General features: G+C 43.2%; 1 protein-coding gene across 1 annotated transcript; it reads left to right on the top strand.

Moving 5' to 3' along the window:
• Positions 1 to 7555: 7555 nt before the first annotated feature.
• Positions 7556 to 23883, top strand: LOC109926021 (P2Y purinoceptor 14-like). The gene is given in 4 exon segments (XM_048604505.1): positions 7556 to 7580; positions 9603 to 9794; positions 9797 to 9851; positions 22854 to 23883. Coding segments are annotated over 4 exon segments (1302 nt in total).
• The last annotated feature ends 41 nt before the right edge of the window (positions 23884 to 23924 follow it).

Genomic DNA, 23924 nt, shown 5'->3' with positions numbered 1-23924 from the left:
ACATTTCTACCCTCCAAAAAAGACTCCAACTATTGATTCCAAGCATGCCTCTCAGACTTCTATCTGGTCGGCTCCTCAGCCTCCGACGTTCAAACCATTCTTTTTCGCCAATCTCTCCTTACGGCTAATACCCTCCAAACCAGCCAACATCCGAGTAAATCTTTTCTGTACCTTCTCCAAAGCCTCTACGTCCTTCTGGTAGTGTGGCAATCAGAACTGTGCACAATATTCCAAATGTGGCCTAACTAAGGCTCTACACAGCTACAACATGACTTGCTAATTTTTATGCGCTATGCCCCGCCCAATGATGTGGAGGTGCCAAAGTTGGACCTGGGGTGGACAAAGTCAGAAGTCACATGACAGCATGTTTATAGACCAACGGGTTTATTTCAATCACAAGCTTTCGGAGCACTGCTCGAAGGAGTGTGACTATTTCTGAAAGTGCCCCAAAGATTTAACTTTGTGCCTTATAGGTAAATGCAAATTTACAGCATTTACATGTCAGGTCTGTGTTGGTGTTAATCTCCACACAAGCATCCTTCCGCGATAAAGAAGCTAATGAATTCTTGGAATTCTTGAGACTAGTGACAGCAAGGAATATGGAGTCAGCCTGAGAAAGGAGCAGTGAGGAAGGTGATTGGCCATGATGTAGCTGAATGGTACAGCAGGCTTCACTGGTTGAATAGTCTGTTTCTGTTCCTATATTCCTCAAGGAGTTTCTCCTGAATTCTCTGAGAAAATTCCCTACAGTGCAGAAGGTTGTGTTATCACCTTGCAATTATAGCATGTAGTTTTAAACTCCCTGATGTGTATTCCAAACAAATATGCATAGTCTTTAAGGTCTCTATTATTATTCCTCAGACTTCTCTTTGCTCTCAGGAAAAGACCTCCAGCCTGATCCATCTTTCTTGATGCTGATAACCCCTCAGATCTGGTGTCAACTCTGCAAATCTCTATTCACACGCTCTGCAAAGACATTATATCCTTTCTCTGAATAACAGGAACCATTGCTAGGCATTCCGTTGAGGCCTGTTAAGTATGGAAACAATAAATACAAAAAGCTTGGCACCTTCCAATGGATCTTGGCGCCAGAGATCATTCTTGTTCTGCTGGCTTTACCCAAAGCCCATTAATATAACTTTTCCCCTGACACATTTGGCGTTCAAACTGTACGTCCCAATCGGAGGGATTAATCCTGGTCTCTGTGCATTAGCAGCTTGACAGGTGATTGAAGAAGTCAACAGTGAGAGCTGTCTGCGCTATGAACCGCAGCACAGCCAGCTGAAAGGAACCTAGCAATTCCATGTACAGATTACATGATGTCACTGCTTAAAAAAAACAGAGTTGGAGTCTTTACTCACTAAAGACTACCCATTCCATGTACACATGGAGAATACATCTTATAAAAATATGTTTGCGGTTACCAGAGCCTTGTTACACTTGAACCAAGCTTATTATTTAGAAATCATCCCATTAATAAAATCTACCTCCAACCACAATCCACAGTCAGTCATTCCTAGACATTATATCGCCAAGCCTATTAGCAACAGGGGCAAATCACCAGGAAACCCCAAATGAAATTAAAAACCGAATTAATATACAATAAAACAGACCTGACAGATGCTCTTTGGAAATCCCAAATAGGACAGTTAAAACAATTTGTACATTTATGTCATCCTTCAGATGTTCAAGACACGCAAGTGGTGGTGGCTGGTACAATTATGTTTGAAAGGCATCTAGGTGGGTACATGAATAGGAAGGGTTTAGAGGGATATGGGCCAAATCTTGGCAAATTGGATTAGATTAATTTAGGATATCTGGTCGGCATGGACGAGTTGTACCGAGGCGTCTGTTTCTGTGCTGTACAGCTCTATGACTCTATAAGAGCTAGCCACCACCTTCACGGGGCAATTAGGGATGGAGAAAGCACACCATCAGTGCCAACCGCCATCATATCACCAGAATTAAAAAAAAGAAAACACAGAAAAGCATCAAAGATCATAAGACAAATGGAATGGGGAGAAGGAAGAAGGTGAGGACAAAAGGGAAGGAGGAAAGAGGGAGAAGTGGCGGAGACAGGCAGAAAGCCAGTGTGGAGGGAGCTGTAATGACTGAAAGATTAATCCTTCGATTAGAGAAGGTGAAGTGGGGATGGAGGGGGTAATCCATTGTTAGAAAGATCAAACTGAAACTCGTGGACGAATAAGTCAGTCAATGACACACAAGTGTGTGAATGTATCAGACCGGGTAATGCAAACATTCCACAGAACTCAAACGCCAAGACTATTGAGGAACAAGGTCACTTATTTCTTCTAGATTTATCATCGCTGAATTACCAGCAAAAAGGCTGGAAATTATCTTCATTGCAGTTCAAGATACGAAACCTCAACTCAATTCTGTTAAGGAGGTTTACAGCTGAAATATCAACAGGCTTGTGTTTGCTTGACAGATGTTGTCTGACCTACTCAGGATTCCCAGTAAAAACCCAAAGAACTGCAGATGCTGGAAATCAGAAACAAAAACAGAAATTGCTGGAAAAGCTCAGGACATCTGGCAGCATGTGTGGACAGAAATCAGAGTTAACATTTTGGGTCCAATGACCCTTCGTCAAAACAGGACACCCAGCCTTTTGTGTTTCAAATTTCCATTTGTTCAGAACAGCTTGTATTTATTTATTTAGCACCTTTAATGTAATAAACAAAAACAAAGGCACATCATAGGTACATTTCAGAACAAAATATAACATTGAGTTTCAGGAGATATTGAGTCAGATACCACCTTTGATGCCGTAGCAGAACCCCCCCCAACCCGAGTACTGCACTGAAAGTGTGAGCCCGCATTTTGTGCTCAAATGATTGGAGTGGGATTTGAACCCTCAAACTTCTGATTCCAAGGGAGGGGTTCTAACGAAGTTGCACCTCGACTAGAACAACAAGACAGATTTAGGACAACCTGTTAAGTTGCGCTAGACCCAAACTGAGTTTTAACAAGTTAGCATTTTGATGTGTGGTCAATCAGATCACATGCAGTCGACCTCAGCTGTTGCTGAAGCTAGTCTTTTAGCACAAAGTTAACTAACCCCAACCACATATACGATCGCATGCCTAAAGCCAAGGGTTAGTTGAGCCGACATGCGAAAACCTGTGTTATTCATGCAGTGCAAGAGGAACTGAAAGTAGAATATTGATTTCAGTGATTTCTACATAAGATTATTGTACGGCAATCACCTGTCTGATCCATATTTGAACCAGAGCAATTCATATCAATTTTTAAAACAACAGGATTATTTTCCATTTAAAGACCACTGGCTACTTAAAGTGAAAAGCAGCAAAGGGTTGCAAGTAATATACCCTACCGTCACAAGGGTCTGAATGCAAATACAAAGGCAGTATGAAAACAAAAGGAGGCAATGGCCTAGCGGTATTATTACTGGACAGAGATCCAGCTAATGATCTCTGGGGACCTGGGTTCAAATCCCACCAGGGCAGACAGTTGAATTTGAATTCAATAAATATCAGGAATTAAAGATTCTAATAATAACCATGAATTTATTGTTGATTGTCAGGAAAGTCCATGTTCACTAATGTCCGTTAGGGAAGAAAACTGCCATCCTTACCTGATCAGTCCAAAATGTGACTACAGGAATGTGGTTGACCCTTAACTGCCCTGCAGGCAATTAGGCATGGGCAATAAATGCTGGCCTAGCCAGCAATGTCCTCATCCCATGAATGAATTTTTTAAAAAGTGAAAGACTGTAAATCTGAAATAAAGGCAGAAATATGGGAAAGACACATCGGATACGGCAGCTTCTACAAAGTGCAAGCAAGGCTTCACGTTCAGATACACGATCATTCAAAAGAGCTCCTGACAAAACAGGCTGAGTGCAACTAGGATTTCCTGTTTATATTCTGAGCACTTCACACGTGCATTAAAAGATTCACCAGCTTTTCCCACCTGCCTGCTCAATGGAGCAAACTGAACCGCAGCTTGCCTCTGTGGTCAGGAACAATTAACTCTTGCATATCCTAAACCAATAGGCCATTTCACATTCAGCTGAATATCTAAATATTTGGCTCACGCCACAACTGAGCAAAGGAATCTAAAAGAAGCTCACCAAACAGCATCAAAAGACCACCTGCCAACATTCACACCAACAGAGCATGCTGAAGAATGAAAAGGTTTTGCAGGGAGCAGCAGTGACCAATTATTCGAATGAAGAGGCTGAATAGACAGCCATCAATATTTTTTTCTTGTATGCATTCTTAAGATGCGAGCTTTGCTGATAAGGCCAGAATTTGTGCCATCCTTAATTCGCCTTGAACTGAGTGGCTCACCGGGCCATTTAAGGGGGCAGGCATTTACCTAGTGGTACTATGGCTAGACTGTTAGTCTGGAGACCCAGGTAATGTTCTAGGGACCTGGGTTCAAATCCTACCATGACAGATGATGGAATTTGAATTCAATAAAAATCTGGAATTGAGAGCCTAATGATGGCCATGAATCCATTGTGTTTTTCCTGACAATCAGCATCTAGTTCACTAATGGTCTTTACCTGCCTGGCTTCTAGATGACTCCAGACCTACAGAAATGTGCTTGACTCTCAACTGCCCCCTGGGCAATTAGGGATGGAGAACAAATGCTGGCCTAGCCAGCGATGCCGTCATCTTGTGAATGAATAAACAAGTAATTAGGGGTCAACCAGATTGTTTGGGGTCTGGAATTACATGTAGCCCGGGCCAGATAAAGATGGCAGATTGTCCTTGCTAAAGGACATCAGTAAATTAAATGTTTTCTCCCCTCCAAAATCCACAATGGTTTTGTGGCCAGCATTACTAATCTTTATTCATTAACTGAATTTAACTTTCATCAGCCGTTATGATGGGATTTGAACCCATTACCCCAAAGGTTTAGTTTGGGTTTCTGAATCATTGGTCCAGTGCGGTCACCATTATACCACCACCTACTCGATTTTGGTAACAATCCCCAGACAGTGCTGGGATTTAACCAAGAATTAAAGATTGATCATCTGAGCACTATTGCAAGAGACTACCATGTTTCCAAACCTCGTATATTGATTAGGGAAGTCTCGCAGAATTCAAGATTAACCTCCTGGGTTCTAATGGTGGTGACCCCTGAGTAAATACACCAAGTAGATTTTGCTGTTTAGACACTAGGTTCAGCTTCAAGATACCAAACCTTTCCTGTAACTCTCACCCTATTGACTTCCACCCAACACTTCTAAAAACAGGACAGGTGGCAGGAATGGGCTTGCCAAGTCTCATACGAGACTAGTAGGGGTGCTTGTGGTGCAAAGGTAGCATCCCTACTCTCAGCTAGAAGATTCCCAGTTCAAGACCTACCTACTCCAGAAATGAGTCATAACACATCCAAAGAGTCCAAAGAAGTGAAAGTTAGGTGGACTGGCCACGGGAAATTGTCCATGACGTCCAGGGATGTGCAGGCTAGGTGGGTTAGCTATGGGAAATGTTGGGTTACAGGGATAGGTCAGGATGTTGAGGCTGGTTGGAATGCTCTTCAGAGGGTCAGTGTGGACTTGCTGGGCTGAATGGCCTGCTTCCACACTGTAGGGATTCTATGATTCCAACAGGTTGATTAGAAATTATAAAATGAAACAAATGGGGCGATAGGTACATAATATCAACCAAACAAATTTTAAAACTAACTTCAAAATATATTTCTTAAAGGTATGTAGAACAAATAGGATAGCAAAACCTTTGGACTGAGCTGCTCAATTGTCAACTTAGTGTTTAAAATGTTTTGATTTTTCAATTATTTGCTTACCTTAAACAAGCTCAAATGAAATTCAATCAGCACTCCTCCAGTGCACTTCAATTACTGTGTGAAAATCACTAGAAAAATCTGCTAAAGTACATTGAGTCATAGAGTAATACAGCATGGAAACAGGCCCTTCAGCCCAAATTGGCCCATGCTGACCATTGTGCCCACTCAGCTGATTCCAATTGCCCGAACTTTGTCCGTATCCCTCTAAACCCTTGCCATCCATGTACCTATCCAAATGTTTTTGAAAGTTGCTATTGTACCTGCCTCAATCACTTTCTCTTGCAGCCCATTCCATACACACACCACTCTCTGTGTGAGGAAGGTGCCCCTTAGGGCCCTTTTAAATCTTATCCCGCTCACCTTAAACTGAACAAATAAAGACTTTGTTACATGACTTTTTGATTGCTAAATTCATAAAGTCTTCTGAATTTATGAAAATGCACTTAAACTGATGCAAACTTCAAAGAACAAGCTTAAGTATGTGATAGGTCCTACAGGCTTCGCCTTTGTAGATGATAAAACCTTACAGACAGAATACTTTTACAAAAGTAGATAGACTTCAAATTTTCTGCTTCCACAAAATAATGGTATAAGCTACAGTTGGAGTAGGTTAATGGTGCAGCCAATCTTTACTGTGTTTGAATGTTATTCGGAGAGTTAAACACTATAAACATACGCCGCAAATTGAGATGCTCTCTTAATTGATCCAAGTTTGTGAGATCTCTACATTTGTTGAGATTCTGAAAGTTTGTGTTTATCTTATAAAGCTCGTCTTCCCTGAGAGTTCCTGCTCACATGTGCCAGTATTTCTAAGGTGACCAGTAGCTTCTTCTTGAGCTATAACTGTTCTACAGGATGAACCCATTCCTCCAGTTAAACGAAGGTCATGCAGATGATCAAAGTTTAAGTCAGACATAATTTGGAACCCCACAAATGCATGTTTGACTTCCTGGTACATGACAACTGTGCGTAAGGGGTGAAGTAGGAGAGAAGGGTTGTGTTGCAAAGATGTGCAGGAGTTTAAGACATGCCAATGGCAGTACAAATTGGTGACTATTATATTGGTCACATAAATTGATTTTCTTGGAGAAATTTTTCGAACGACAGCCTGTACATTAACACCGAAAGTAACTCCCAATTCAAACACCCATGACTTCAGTAATTATCTTCTTACACATCCTCAGATGAAACTGTAATTAATGCCCCTTACCTGCATATAAATTAAACATAGCCACTATCCAGGTAATATCATACTGTACTCAGAAGATTCTTAAGGAGCAAGAGCCCTTGAATTAACCATTCAAGGAGCGCGCAGGGTGTTAATTCTTTTAAATAATCAAGACTCAAAAAAAAAGTTCGTCCAGCATATATCACAACACATTTGTTAATTTAAAAGCATGAAATGGACTTGGGTATACAATCAAGAGTTTACAAAGGTCCTGTGGTAAGGGTTAGGCTTGTCGTTTGCAAAGAAACATCACCACAGTTAAAGCCCATGCCTCTGGGTTCTAAAAGTAATGGGAGACATTGCAAAAGTAGAATAGAATTTCCCATGAATGAATACTGAACAACCCAAGGAGCAACTTCATCCAAACAGAACTTGCTGGAGTGCTCTGTAGGTCTGGTAGCACTTGTGGAAACAGAAACCATGTAAAAGTTTTGAGTCCAGTGTGATTCGTCTTTGGAACCATTGATTAACTCATTGACAACACAGCAAGATTATGCAAGATAGTAGTAAAGAAAATATGCAAAGATGTCATGCGTCATTGCTCAAGCAGGTGTGTTTGAACCTGTCTGATCCAGGTCCATTATATTCAGTTGGCTGGACAGCTGGTTTGCAATGCAAAGTGATGCAAACAGCATGGGTTCAATTCCCTGCAGCGCCCAAGGTGAACATGAAGGTTCTCAACCTCTTCCTCTCATTCGAGGTATGGAGACACTCAAATTAAACCACCAGTCATTTCCCTCCAGTGAGAGGGCAGTCCAAGGTCCTCTGGCACGTAAAAATAAAACAGAATCTGATTCAGATTATTCACAAAGAGTTGTTCGGTTTACACAACAGGAACGGGTCACCCAAACCTAAGGAAGATTGCGCGCATGGAGGGGTGAGATCAAAATCAACTTTTCTCATTTGAAAGGAATTTGTGATCCTAACAACTGTCATTTCACCCTTGAAACAAAGGCTAATGTCATGCAATCCACTGAAGATCCTGCAGCAGTTAACAAACAAATTCTAACTTCTCTATGTATCGTTACTTTCTTTTCAACCTTGCACAGTTTTATCGAGAGGCTACAACAACATTTTGTTTTCAGAAGTATTAAAATATATAAGCAAACTGCAGTTTTGGTAAGCAACTGAGGGTTCCAGTTATTCAGAATGCTTACTACCAACATGCACAGACCCGCCTTGAACCTAAGCTCTCTCACTGTTGGCTCTCAAAACTGACAAGTTCCAACATAACAAACTGGTGTGCACTTTAATTCCAGGAAGGTATGTTCGCTTTAAGCATATTGCTGATGACAGAAAATCTGGGATTTATACACAGAAGTTATATGCAGTGAACGAATTTAGTTGCTTGTAAACAGTGCTCCCGACTACCATTCCAAAGACCTGCAGAGTACTCATCCAGCATCTTCCACATTTTGCACAGGTAACCTTTACAAATATTTCTATTTGACTAAACTTGATCATATTTTCCATACTGAGCTTATCTTTATAAATCAGGGATGCAAAAGGGAGTACAATGGTTAAATATTTCCTTTTGATAGGAAGAACAGTAGGTGATATAAAGGGCACAACAAAGATGTGTGGGAACAAAAGGGACCTGGATGTATGTGTGTATAATCCACTGAAGAGATGGGACAGGCTGAGAGAGCAGGTACTGCAACATACAGTATTCTGGCATTAATTTATAAGGGCATAGAACAAAAAGAAGTTATGTTATACTTTAACTGGATTTAGAGTCAGAGTTGTACAGCACAGAAGCAGACTCTTCAGTCCAACTCGTCCATGCCGACCAGATATTCTAAATAAATCTAGTCCCATTTGCCAGCATTTGGTCCATATCCCTCTAAACCCTTCCTAAGTCATGTAACCATGCAGATGTCTTCTGGATGTTGTAATTGTACCAGCCTCCACCAGTTCCTCTGGCAACTCATTCCATACACGCACCACTCTCTGCGTGAAAAAGTTGCCCCTCAGTTCCCTTTTAAATCTTTCCCCTCTCACCTCAAACCCATGTCCTCTAGCTTTGAACTCCCCTACCCTGGGAAAAAGATCTTGGCTATTCACCCTATCCATGACCCTCATGATTTTATAAACCTCAATAAGGTCACCCCTCAGCTTCCAATGTCCCAGGGAAAACAGCCCCAGCCTATTCAACCTCTCCCTGTAGTTTAAACCCTCCAACACTGGAAAAGTCCTTTTCTGAATCCTTCCAAGTTTAACAACATTTTTCCTATTGCAGGGAGGGCAGAATTGAATGCAATCTTCCAAAAGTGGCCGCAGCAATGTCCTGTACAGCTGCAACATGACCTCCCAACTCCTATACTCAATGCATTGACCAATAACGGCAAGCATATCTAATGCCTTCTGCACTACCCTATCTACCTGCAACTCCACTCTCAAGGAACTATGCACCTGCATCCTCTGCCCTGACGGTTCTGTTCATCTGTCCCCATTCATTTCATTCCCCAGAAGAATTTAGCAATGATCTGTTAACTCATCATTACTGGCACTGGGAGCACAGCAGCAGCACTCTTTGACAGACAAGTTGCGTATTATCTATTTCTGACGGTAGGTCCTACCTACACTCAGGTTCCTTCTTGTAACTTTGCCTTCGCGCCAGCTCTTGCCCTTGCTTTAAGACATTACCCAAAACCTAATTCTTGGCAAATATTTATTCTCTTATTTTACACAGCTTCCTCTTTGGTTCAGCCTCAACGTTTGTCATATCACCTCCTTGTAAAGCAACGTAGAACATCTTACCATAGTTAAGGTGCTTTACAAATGCAGCTTATCGCTCTCCACTGAAGAAATCTGATCAAGGTACAAAACTCCTTCCAATTTTCAATTGCATATGCATTAAAATAACATGCATAGATTTTTTCAGAACAGGAGGATGTTCTTAATGACTGGGGCATCCAGAACCAGGGTCGCAGTTTGAGGATACTGGGTAGGCCATTTAGGACCAAGATGAGGAGAAATGTCTTCACCCAGAGAGTGGGGTGGAATTCTCTGCCACAGAAAGCAGTTGAAGCCAAAACATTGGATGCTTTCAAGGAGTTAGATCTAAATTTAGGGCCAAAGGGATCAAAAGGTATGGGCCAAGAGTGGGAACAGGTTACGGAATTGGATGATCAGCCATATTGAATGGTGGAGCAGGCTCGAAGGGCCAAATGGCCAACTCCTGGTCCTATTTCCTCTGTTTCAATGATATCCTAGCTAACACATTCTCCAAAACAGAGTGGTCAGGAATTTTTTCTCCTTGGTATAAATGTAGGCCACATTGCACAAGCCTTGTGCATGCCCCAGAAGGACGCCCCCTTTAGGTATCTGAAGCAAATGACACAGTACCATCATGACATCAGCTTGACTGGTTATTTTGGACCACATGCCCAGGCAAAAAAATTTTCACAACACTCTACAAAGAGCATGCTGGGCTACCCATCATTGCTCACTAAAGAGCTAAAGACACAACTTGTAGGTAAAATGAACTTTCAAAACAAAAATATTCTGTTCATTCCATGAATCTGGAAGTACTCTGGACTTTGGAGGCGATGTAATGAGTTCCTGCAATTGCCAGAGAGTATTGCTGTATCCTGCGTGCGTATGTATGTGTGCGTGCACGTGTATACGTACAGCTATGTGTGTTTGAGAGTGTGTATATCAGTGTGCATGGCCATGTGAGTCTGTGCGTCCGCGTGCACATCTGTGTGAGTGTGCGTCTACATGTGTGCGCGCGCATGTGCACCGCCCCAGAGTTCTCTACAGTTCAAATGGTTCATGATTCCTGCCTCTCATGAGCTGCCAAACACCACCCCAGCCTGATTGCTGCTCACATGTACCCAGTGACTCATCACATTGTGACTCTGACTCAAGACTAACTTCAAAAAGGTGCGTGCAGTGACAATACCCAAAGCTGCTAGCCGCGGGTGCCACATTAAGTGACAGGATCTCTTCATTAGTGCTGTGCTGTTGGTCTCTCTGTTCCTCCTTAAGCTGTTGTGGTCAGCAGGCAGCAGTCTGTGCGTGCCTTTAAGGCAAGTTGACCTGGCAGAAGGAGACTGAAGCAGGGTTAGGGTCAAAATCAAAGGCCCATCAGCACATCACCTGCAGTTTGGAGATCATCCCAGATAACAAGGTGAAGGGGAGCTTATTACCAGTGCTAGCAATTAAAAAGGTATAGGTAAAATTTCTATAGTGCTGCCAGACCACAGAGCTGCTCTCTCATTCAACAGAGAGAGGCGACAGGTGATGGTTTAACCTGAGGGTCACCAAGCCTCAAGAGAGGGGAGAGGGGAGAGGTTGAGAAGAACAGTCATTTGTGGTGACTTCAGCCAGTGTGGGAATTGAATCCATGCTGTTAGCTTCACTCTGCATCACACAGCAGCCCACCCAACTAACTGACCTAAACTGAAACAAAAACAGAATTTCTGAGGAAGGGGCACTGGAACGTTAATGATTTTTTTTCGTCACAGATGCTGCCAGACCTGCTGAACTTTTCCAGCAACATCTGCTTTCGTTCCTGATTTATAGCATCTGCAGTCCTTTTGGTTTTTATTTTGACCTAAAGTGACCCCAGTCAAATATAGCCTGCTCAGTAACAACCTGAGATTGACAGATTGTTTGGGTTTCACGAGGGCCTTTTAGCTGTACAGCAGCTTTGGTTCAAACATGGACAAAGCAGCCAAAATCCAGAAGTGACCAGGACTGATTTTTCCAGCAAAGATATCAAGGACAGCCCAATTAAAATGCAACTCATCAGAAGAGAAACAGACTGAAGTCATACTTAGCCTACAGGATGATGATTAGCCTCAAATGGCCATAATCAGGCACAAAAAACAGAAGTTGCTGGAAAAGCTCAACAGGTCTGGCAGCATCTGTGAAGGAAAAAACAAAGCTGGTGTTTCGGGTCCGGTGACCCTTCCTCAGAACAGGCCACCAAGTCAGTAACCCAGACCCAACATCCTCCATCGGCTTTATCAATGGCCTCTGCTCCAACACAAGGTCTGTGGAGGGCATTGCACAGTGTGTTATGGCCAAGTGAGGCGGAGCAAATCAGCTCCCAATATCTCCACCTTCCCGGTTGGTCACGACAAAAGGTTTTAAATTCTTTTAAACACACAGTTATACCTCCTACCAATGGGTTAAGTAATTTTCACCGGAGAAATAAGTGGCCAATTATAAGGTTTTGAGTGAACAAAGAGCAAAGTTATTATCTGCTAACAGAAATCTTAAGGACACAACATCAAGTCTAGAGCCTTCATGTTGCCTCAAGCACACACATATACACACAAAATGAATATACAGCGAGGTTTTTTTGAAGCGTATAATTTTAACCTAAGACCACAGTTGGTTAATTAAGTCTTATTCCAACAGCCATAGTGAATAGCGCTTGTCTAAGTTCTTGGTGACTGGATGTTCATTCCTGATCATTAATGTCATTGGGGATATATAAATAGACATAGAGAGGAAGACAGAGACAGTGAGGGGGAGTCAGGGAGTGGGAGACAAGCTTATGAACAGTCTTGCATCCTTAGTTTCATGCCTCCTGCTCCGCTAAAAGGGAACTTCTTGAAATACAACCTTGAGTATTCACCTGTCTGAGTTCTTGGTCTCCACATTCGACAAGTGGACGATGTTTTCATGTCCAACATGCAAAACCAAATCACAATGGTACAAGTCACATAGGAGATTTGGGTCTTTTCACGCAACCCAAGGCGGGAATAGTTTATCTCAATCAGAGTCCCTATAATGTGGGAAGAGGCCATTCAGTCCATCAAGCACGCACCCAAACTCTGAAGAGCATCCTACCCAGACCCAGCTCCCCACCTTGTCCCTGTAACCTTGCATTTCCCCTGGCTAATCTACTACCCTGCAGACCCCCGGACACTACAGGGCAGTTTAGCATGGCCAATCCACCTAACCGGCACATCTTTGGACAGAAGGAGGGAACTGCAGCACCCAGAGGGTACTCATGCAGACAATGGGAGAATGCACAAACTCCACACAGACAGTCATCCAAGGCTGGAATCAAATCCAGATCCCTGGTGCTGAGAGGCAGCAGGGCTAACCACTGAGCCACCATGCTGCTCCAAATTCAAATTTCACCCTCCTACCATGGTGAGATTCAAATCCATGTCCCTAGAATGTCATCCTGGGGCTCTGGATTGCATGTTCAGTAACATTAATAAAACGTCGCTAGTTCAACCGTTTAAGTCTAAAATGTCAATTTCAGTTCAAACAGTCTTTAGTCTAATCCATGTTGGTTTCATGAAACTTCAGAAGTCACACGACACCAGGTTATAGTCCAACAGGTTTATTTGAAATCTGATTTTCTGAATTTCTGATGAAGGGTCTAGGCCCGAAACGTCAGCCTTTCTGCTCCTCAGATGCTGCTTGGCCTGCTGTGTTCATCTAGCCCTGCACCTTGTTGTCTCGGATTCTCCAGCATCTGCAGTTCCTGCTATCTCTGATTTGAAATCACAAGTTTTCAGAGCGCAGCCCCTACATCAAGTTCACCTGGTGTTGTATGAATTCTGACTTGGTCCACCCCAGTCCAACGCCAGCATCTCCACCTTCATGAATCTTGACCAACTGTGCACCTGTGGTCATCTAAAGTCAGTGTCTTTTGTCCCTTTTCAAAACCATTTCAATCAATAAAGATGTGAGGTATTAAATTGGAAATGGAATTCAAAATTCACTCGTCCATTATTTTACATCATCACTGTGACAAGTCACTGCAACTCCATTCGCAACTCCTCAAATAACCGAGTAGTCTGTACCCATATGCAACAAGATACTAACGTCATTCAGGCTTTGGTTGATATGTGGCAAGTACATCGGAGCCATGTAAATACCAGACAATGACTGTTTCAAACATGGAGGGAGTATAAACAGCTTCCCTCAACTTTCAACTACATTACTAATCACCAAATCCACAACCAGCAGCATCTTGGTGATACCACTGACCAGAAACTGAACAGGACTAACCACACTAATAATACGGCCACAAGAACAGGTCATATCCTGGGAATTCCATGCCAAGTGTTTCAACCTCCAGTCTCATCAATATCTGTCCACGATCTGAAAAGGCATAATTGAGAAGCATTGTAGAAAACTCTCTAATTGCCTAGGTAACTGCAGCTCCAGCAATGCTCAAGCAGCTCATCACCTTTCTCAAAACAAAGCAACCCATTTCATCTGCACCCCATGTAACACCATAAACATTCAATGCTTGCACCATAGGTGCCCCATGGCTACAGTTTGAACCGTGGAAAAGGTATACTGCAGCACGATACAAAGATTTTGACAGCACCTTCCAAACTAGGTCACCAATACCACCTGCAAGTTCTTTTTGAAGTTACACCTGGTCTTGATTTGAAAATACATGGTCTGAGACTCAAAATCCTGGAACGTCTTACCTACCATCTTCACTAGGATGATTAGATAACATAATAAGCGTTGGGTTAGTAGGACCTGCCGATGCTGGAGTCAGAGATAACACAGTGTGGAGCTGGAGGAATACAGCAGGCCAGGCAGCATCAGAGGAGCAGGAAAGCTGACGTTTCTGGTCTGGACCCTTCTTCAGAAATGAGGGAGGGGAAGGGGGCTCTGAAATAAATAGACGGGGGGGGGACGGTGATAGCAGGTAGATAGTGGAGCAGATATGTGGGAGAGAAGACAGACAGGTCAAGGAGGCGGGACATTGTATCTGCTGTTCCCGATGTAGAGGAGGCCACATTGGGGAGACCAAGCGGAGGCTCGGAGACCGCTTTGTGGAGCACCTACGCTTGGTTCACGACAAACGACAACACATCCCCGTCGCAAACCACTTCAACTCCCCCTCCCATTCCCTGGACGACATGTCCATCCTGGACCTCTTCCAGTATCACAATGATGCCACCCAAAGGCTGGAGGAACAGCACCTCATATTCCGCCTTGGAACCCTGCAGCCCAATGGTCTCAATGTGAACTTCACAAGATTCAAAATCTACCCACCCCCGACCTCATCCCAAGACCAGCCCTCCCTCTCATCCCCGCCTCCTGGACCTGTCCATGCTCTCTCCCACCTACCCGCCCCTCTCTCCGCACTGATCAACCCCCATCCCAACTTCCTACCTACACACGCCTTTACTAGCTTCATCCCCGCCTCCTTGGCCTGTCCATCTTCTCTTCCACCTACCTGCTCCACTATCCACCTTCTATCACCGCCTCCCCGTCTCTCTACTTATTTCAGAGCCTCCTTCCCCTCCCCCATTTCTGAAGAAGGGTCCTGACCCGAAACATCAGCTTACCTGCTCCTCTGATGCTGCCTGGCCTGCTGTGTTCCTCCAGCTCCACACCTTGTTATAATAAGCGTTGGTCCTTGCTTGTAATAACATATCCTGTGAACAAATTAAAACTTCACACAAAGTACAGAGGAGGGATTCCAGTGCAGACTTGTGAGGAGGAGAAAAGGCTGCAGTCAAAACATGAAAATCCTCAACCCTCTGTAAAACCATGTGAAGCAGTCACAGAGCTATTAAGGCCACAATAGGAGATTGCCTGGCTAATGCCAGTCATTTGGCTATGGTGTGCCTGCTTACCAAGCCTACCTGTGGCAATACTACTGCACAGTATCAGTCAGAGAGCAGTTCCAGTTTCTTTCTCAGTAACTTTTAGATACTTTCACCTATATGGACCACAAATAGAAATAGCTACTTTGGGGAAGAACATAAATGATTACCAAGAATGGTACTTCAGTGAAATTTGCTGAAAAGTGTCCAACAGAGCTGTGATAAATAAGATGGTGGTCTCTAGCAAATTGCAGGATTGAAGGATGGACATAAAGCTTAGAGAACCTCGGATATGCCATTAAAAGACAGCTGTAATCACAGTGGGTAGGCACTCAGTGATTGAAATCTAACAGAGAAGTGTCAACAATAGGTAGGAAGATTGAGGACAGATGCTCTAAAATGAAATTATATGAAACAGTTGAGCTTTAAAAGGGGCTTGAGCAACAAAAGAACCTGGTGTTTATTTACAAAACCTTGAAGACAAATAGAGGAGAATTTTTTTTTTTTAAAAAACAGAAAGCATGTGGAATTCTTGGCTTATTAAACGCAAAAAAACGAGTACAAACACAAGAAGGCTATACTAAACCTTCAGGAAATAACCGTTTAGTCTTCCAGCTGAAATCTATGTTCAGTTCTAGGTGCGACACTTTGGAAAGGATGCTAGGGTCTGAGAGAGAGCAGAGAAGAGGTTTCATGGGGATGAAACCAGTGAAGGAGGGCCTTCAGTGAATAGACAGACTGGAGAAACTGGGATGGTTCTCTTTACAACGCAAAAGGTCAAGGGGAGGTTCAACGATGATTTCAGTGGTTTGAGAAACAGCCTCCAACAGCTGATCTGGGCACCAAGACTACCCAGGTAGGTAAAAGTACCAGAGACAACCTGAGGACACAGGTTTCTTTTAAAACAGTGAACTGCCATGACCATAAGAAATAGGAACAGGAGTCGGCCATTCATCCACTTTCCTGTGTTTTCCCCATAACCCTCGATTCCCCTACTGATCAAAAATCTACCTCAGCCTTAAAGACATACAAGGACTCTGCCCCCACAGCTCTCTGCAGCATGGTCTGTAACGCACTTCCTGAAGTAGACTCGACAACTGCAAAAAGAGAATTAAATAGTTACGTGAAAGAAAAGTATTTACAAGGCAATGAACTGTGAGAAGGAGAATGGAACTAATTTGATAGCTTTACCGAAGAGCTGGCACAGCAATGATGGATTTAATGGCACTGGTTTATTTTATAGTTTAGTGATGAAGTTAGCTACATCAACATCACAATAAGAAAACCAGCAGTTTTTGTGTATTTCTTGAACTGAGGCAGGTGTCGGTCTTGGTAAAAGAATAAGACATTTAAATGCCCGTCACTGAAACAAAGATTTCACAACCAGTCTCAAAGCCACAAATACCAGAGAGAGTGTGCACCAATAACATTTGGCTCTTGGCCACCTGTCAGTTTGGTTCCCACTCCATTCCTTAAAGCAGCCCTCCATCTCAACCTTCCACCAAATTGTCTTCAACCCTGTCCTCCCCTTAAGGATGGGTCCCCAGACCAAGCACAATGAGGAATACAATGGCTCTCATTAGAACGACAAAGGATGAGAGGCGACTTGATAGAGGTGTACAAAATGATCAGAGGTATAGATAGAGTGGACAGCCAGAGGCTTTTTCCTAGGGTGGAGGTATTTATTACAAGGGGGCATAGTTTTAAAGTGAGTGGAGGTAGATATAGGGGAGATGTCAGAGGTAGGTTCTTTACTCAGAGAGTGGTAGGGACGTGGAATGCATTGCCGGAGAGGGTAATGGAATCGGCCTCATTCGGGGCAATTAAGCATCTATTAGACAGGCATATGGATGATAGTATAAAGGTAGGGGTGGAGGTTAGATAGACCGGAGGTTTAGGGTAAAATTTCGGCACAACATCGTGGGCCAAAGGGCCTGTACTGTGCTGTATTGTTCTATGTTCTATGTTCTAAAAGGTCATTGCATGATATATCTCCTGTTACTGACAGCATCGACCTTTTGAGGAGATTCTTACTGGCAAAGAGGAAATTAAGTCAATAGGGCTCTTCCAGACTTATTGCCTGTTCTTCAACCAAGAGTTTTGGTGTAAATATGTGGCTTTCCCCACACCTAGGAATTCATGATAATGTTGCCTGTGCATTCTCTACTCACTCTGACCCACATAGAGGACATGATGTTCGATTTGGCCTTTTCAAATGAGAATGCTGGAGCTGGCTTGATTTCTTATACGACTGTCTGACAGAGTGTTATTTACACCCACCCCAGTAGATCAGTCACTCAATTCTAACCTCACAGACCCCTGGCAAACTGAGGGTATTGAGTAAACACCAGTTTTTACATGCTTCTTAAACTTGACTCTCTCCTGAAGTCAGGCTAATGCTCCACCTGATCCCTTGAATTACATGCCTGGTGTACGGCACAGTGGCTCAATGGTTAGTACTGCTGCCTCACAGCTCCAGGGACACAGGTTCAATTTTACCCTCCGGCGACATGTCTGTGTAGGGCTTGCACGTTCTCCCTGTGTCTTCATGGGTTTCCTCTGGGTGCTCTGGTTTCTTCCCACAGTCTGAAGATGTGCAGGTTAAGTGGATTGGCCGTGCGAAATTGCCCACAGTGTCCAGGGATGTGCAGGCTAGGTGGATAAGCCACAGGAAATACAGGGATACAGGGACAGGGTGGGATGCTCTCGGATGGACCATATAGCCTGCTTCCACACTGTAGGGATTTTATGAAAAAAGAGGAAATTCTATATTGGGTTAAAATTTGTCTCATTGCATCTTGGAGGTTGGGTGTCAGTTTTTCACACCTCAGAGCCTGCTGTCTGATAACTACTGTCCCTCTCCATTGTTGTTTCTCCTCCTTCCATCCATCTCAATGCCTTCTGTTGCTGCTTTGGAGAACATTTTATCTTCCTTCCTTTGGCTTTTCAATTTCCTGTCTTAATCAATTTCCCCTTTGTGCAGCTGTATCTCCATAACATTCTCGGACTTAAAACATGCTCCGCTGAAGCACATCTGATTGTAAACAAACGTGATTTCTTCTTAATGTAAGTGAGCCTGGGTGGGATGCTCTGAGGATCGGTGTGGACTTGTTGGGCCAAAGGGCCTGTTTCCACATGGCAGGGATTTTATGAAAAGAGGAAACATACTTTCCACGTCCACCTTGTCAAGACTTCTCACAATCTGATTTGCTTCCATCAAGTCACATCTTACTCCTCTCAACTCCAGCAACTGCAAGCCTAGCCTGTCCTACCCAGTGGGAGTGGTGTGCAAACAGTAAACACATGGTAAGGTGCACTGTACAAGGAAGGAATAATGGCAGCCTGTCATGAAAAGCACAGCAATAATCACAGGGGTGATTTATTCTACATTTACACTGCAAATGTCAGATGGGTAAAGGCAGCCTAGGTACAGTTTGTAGCATGTTTTCAGGATTGTTTCATAGAACAACATGTTCCGGAGCAAACAGAAAGAAGGTTACACTCAACCTGGTTTTGAGAACAAGACAGTCTCATTAAACTAATAATTATACCGATCCTATATTATTTTTAAACAGTCTCTTTGAAACGGGGTAAAACTAAAAGGTTTGTGCAATCTGAAGTTTACCTAATGACATGCCTGCATAATAGATTGTTTGAAGTTAAAGAAGGACCAAAGTGTCTTCTGGGAAAATAGTGCTGGGAATTCACAAATGCAGACAAGGGCCAATGCAAGTGTAATGCCGGTGGACAGACAGAGTCTCCAAAATCTAGGAGAGTGTTGAGGATATCAGACTGTAAAGTCTTTTTGCTGTAAACTGTCCATTTACTTCCAAGATGAAGGAGTTGGGGTCTCAAGGTAGCTAATCAACAGCTCTGCCTGGATACAAGACCCAGACGATGCATTCTGCCACGGTGACGAGAAGGATACAGAGAAAGCCCTCACAATATCAGGTTACAGGGTTTCCAAAAAAGAAAATCAATGGACAAGGGTGGCCTGCTGGGTGTGAGGATTTGAGAGAGGGGCGCACTGAAACTCTCCAAAGATTCACTGTGTAGGGATATACAGCCAACTCTGTTTTAACAGGCACCTTGTGAACTGGCACTCTCAATAAACTGGAAAAAATTATAGACCTCAAGTACAACAAGGCTTCCCGTACTATTCTGTCCAATTACTATAGCTTTTTTATAAATTTATTTACCTCATTGTAAATATACCTGTTGTCAAATTAACTGGCCACACGAAACGTCAACAGTTGATTCAATTTCAAGTCAATTTCTCCTCAAACACTGCAATCCGACAAGATGGCAGCATAGTAAAGTTGCTCCATTCACAACTCCAATCTGCTCACCTGTTCCCTTTACTTTTCCTTCCTCTTTTCTGTAAAAATTGGTTCCCCACCCCACCCGCCGCCAAATAACTACCTACCCAAGGAGTTAAGGAAGATTCGGGTCACGACTGGGAACCATGCGAGGAGCTGCATGCACGGGCTGTGTACTGCAGTGACATCGGCGACAGTGAGGGGTTGGAGGTGGGGTGGGGGGGGGGGGCGTTGGTGAGGCAGGGGCGGCGAGAGGGGGAGCCAGAGAGGCAGGGACAGCGAGGGGGGGGGGGGGGGCCGGGGAGGCAGGGATAGGGAGGGGGGGGGGGGGTGCCGGTAGGGCAGCGACGGTGAGGTGGGGGAGCCGGAGAGGCAGGGACAGCGAGGCGGGGGAGGCGGCGAGGCAGGGATAGGGAGAGGGGGAGCCAGTGAGGCAGGGATGGAGACCTAGCGATTGGAGCTTTGCCTGCACCATTGTGGAGATGGGACTTGGACCTCTGCGATTTGGACTTTTTCTTCTTCCTTACCTTTCAGCTCTGTTAAAATCTTTAAATTCTGGTTTTTGTGACCAAGTGGGAGCCAGTGAATGGCGACTTTGTGCACTTTTCACTGTACTTATGTATTCCTATACTTAGTATGTGAGACAAATAAGTAAATCTAAATCTACTGTGGTGTCTGAGTAGTCAGTTGAGGGAGCAAGTGAGAAGGCTCTCTGCTGGTAAGTTTTATTTAAGGCGAAGTTGCATTGTTATTGAAGTGATTTATGCTGTAAATAAAGTATAACAATGATGTGTATACCACCTGCATTACATTTCCATTACTTAGTGTGTGTTTTTACATTGATTATACGTACCTCTTGATTCTCCAGAGTATTTGTTCAACCTGCAGACTCCTGGTCCCACAGATGCCAGTTATTAGAAGATTGCTGTTTATGGAAGCTGGCATTTCAATTGAAGTAGCAAATTCAAGGAATGTTAAAATGCAGTAAAACAGTTTGCCTAGCTTTAGCGAGAGGTAGAAGTCTCCAGAATAATTGCACCGTAAAAGATATCTGGAGTTAAATGCTTCCAATGTAAGAAATAAGAGCACAAATAAAACCTTAGGAGCTAAGAATCACTTTAGACGAATTCTGGCAGAATTACATGTCAAGTTGAAGGACACTAAAACATATCTTTGAAGTGTACTTGTCAATTGTACTGAAAGAATATCAAAATGTGGGTTTTCCATACTGGGATTAAAGCTTAGGTTGCCTAGATGTAGTGTTTAGTCAATACTGCTTTCAGTAAACAATTTGAAACGTGAAATCTTTCTTTCAACTATTAACCAGAAGTTCAATTTTTTTTAATATAAATTATTGGTCTCTACAAGGATTACAACATTGTTTGGTGGTTTCAAATTATAACCAGATTTTCTGGGTCAAAGGGAAACAAAATCATTTTTGTGTTTTAGTACAGATTTTTGACTGCTCTTTTTCCTTAATACAGCATATCCCCAGAAACAGGAAAGACACAAGAACAAGACAACATAGTATGGAGCTGGAGGAACACAGCAGGCCAAGCAGCAAAAGAGGAGCAGGAACGTTGACCTTTTGGATGGGGACCCTTCTTTCAGGTCAGAACCCATCTGAAGAAGGGTCCTGACCCGAAACGTCAACTTTCCAGCTGCTCTGATGCTGCCTGGCCTGCTGTGTTCCTCCAGCTCCACACTGTGTTGTCTCTGACTCCAGCATCTGCAGTTCTTGCTATCTCTGAGACATAAGAATGAGATTGACTGCTTTCGTGATGAACATTGAGAATAAGTATTGACTAGGTCACCAGGAAGAATGGTCCAACTCTTCTTCAAATTAGTACTTTGGGATCTTTTGGATCTCCTGAAAGGGTATTAGTTTTGCATTTCATCCAAAAGATAGTATATCTGAAAGTATGCTTGGTATAACACTGCGGTGAATTGACATTTTGCACTCCAGAATCTGGAGTGCGCTTTCAACTCACAATGCTCAAGTTCTAACTCAAAGGGGAGATTGCTGCTAATTGAATCTCTCCTATCAAGCTATGAAGAAAGTAACACCGACCACAGAAGAGACCTGGACGTATGAGAAGTCTAATTTGATTGCACTTCTGTTAGTTCACTTCCATCCCACTCCAAGTAATCAATTACTTGAGAATCTCGTCATTGATGCTGCTGAACATTCAGAGTCATACAGCACAGAAACAGACCCTTCGGTCCAACTTATCTGTCCCGACCAGATATCCTAAATTAACTAGTACCACTTGCCAGCATTTGGCCCATATGCCTCTGAATCCTTCCTATTCATATACCCATCCATGTGCCTTTTAAATGTTGTAATTGTACCCACCTCCACCACTTCCTCTATCAGCTCATTCCATACACGCACCACCTCTGCGTGAAAAGTTGCCCTTTCAGTCCCTTTCAAATCCCTCACCTTATGGCCTCTGCTTTTGGACTCAGACTTCGGCTATTCACCCTCATGATTTTATAAATAATGCTTAACTACGAATGCAAAGATGTTAAACCGAAACAAGAATAATATGAGTAATGCTTTGAAGCGCTTCTTGGGCAAGAGAGAACTGGGATAAAGTCAGCCCAATTTGCTCTGCCCAATTTGGTGGCAGTGCTACTGGGACTGGAAGAGCCACAGATAGAGAAGGATTTGACCAAGGGAAAATTTTTAGCTTCAGATGTTTACCAGGTAAGCAAATAACTAACAAATAATCAGTAACTTTTTTTTTAAAAAAAAGGGTAGAAAAATACAGTGGAATACCATCAGAGCATCTAAATGAAAACCGATAACTCTGATTTCTAAAAAAAGAATATCAAGGTATCTGTTGTGCGATTTACACTTAAGTCTTTAAGAATCGCTGTGAAATTAGTTGAACCCATTTCATCACAATAACATTAACTCTCAGTCATTTTCTCTCCCACCTTCCAGGATTTAAAAATCAAGAAAATGAATACAACACTTGACACAACCTCAAATCATACCTTCTGCCCAAGAGACAGCAAGATTGCAGAAGTGGTTTACCCAATTCTCTACTCGATCATTTTCATCATCAGCTTCACACTAAACAGTCTGGCGATCTGGATATTCTTCAAGATCAAGAAAACACGGAGTTTTGATTTCTATCTTAAAAACCTGGCTGTATCCGACCTGTTAATGACGCTCACGTATCCATTTAAGGTACTCAGCAAGTCAGACCTGGCACCCTGGCAACTAACCTGGTTTGTGTGCCGCTACTCAGAGGTGATTTTCCATCTCAGCATGTATGCCAGTATATTGTTCCTTAGTCTGATCAGTCTGGATAGATGCCTGAAAATTGTGAAACCGTTCAGAAACTCCAAAGTGCATGACATTAACCACGCAAGGGTGTTTTCTGCAGGAGTGTGGCTACTTGTACTAGCTTTGGGGGTTCCAAACAGCATTCTAACCAACAAAAAGGCCACCGCAGTAAACGTGAAACACTGCACCTCGCTCAAGAGCTCTTTTGGGAAGCACTGGCATGAGGCAGTGATCTACATCTGCACAGGAATATTCTTCATCGGCTTCCTCATCCTGGTCGTTTGTTACATCTTCATCATGAAGGAAATCCTTAAGTCAAAGAAAACATTCAACACGGCCACCAACAAAAACTGCAAGACGAACCAAAACATAGCCTGGGTTGTTGCTGTCTTTTTCATTTGCTTTGTGCCTTATCACCTGTGGAGACTGTCATTCACTGTCGGTCAGATTCACGGAAACTTCAGCTGCACTGTCAAAAGTGTCAGGTTTCACGGGAGAGAGTTCACGCTATTCCTGGCAGCTTGCAACGGATGCCTCGACCCCATCATTTACTTCTTCATGTCCAAGTCATTCCACGAGTTGCTGCTCCACAAGATCTATGTTAAAACTGAAATTCCAGGCACGCAGCTGTGCGGCAATTATAAGAGGCCTCAGGGTCATGTCAGCTGTGACAGCACTGTGTAAGACAATGGCGCAAATAAGCATTTACCAGGAGCGAGTAATCA

This window comes from Rhincodon typus, chromosome 13 (genome assembly GCF_021869965.1).
Source record: "Rhincodon typus isolate 14 chromosome 13, sRhiTyp1.1, whole genome shotgun sequence".
In the NCBI taxonomy this organism is placed as follows: domain Eukaryota; kingdom Metazoa; phylum Chordata; class Chondrichthyes; order Orectolobiformes; family Rhincodontidae; genus Rhincodon; species Rhincodon typus.
The sequence above is the reverse complement of the archived record's forward strand: the minus strand, read 5'-3'. Positions and strand labels throughout refer to the sequence as shown.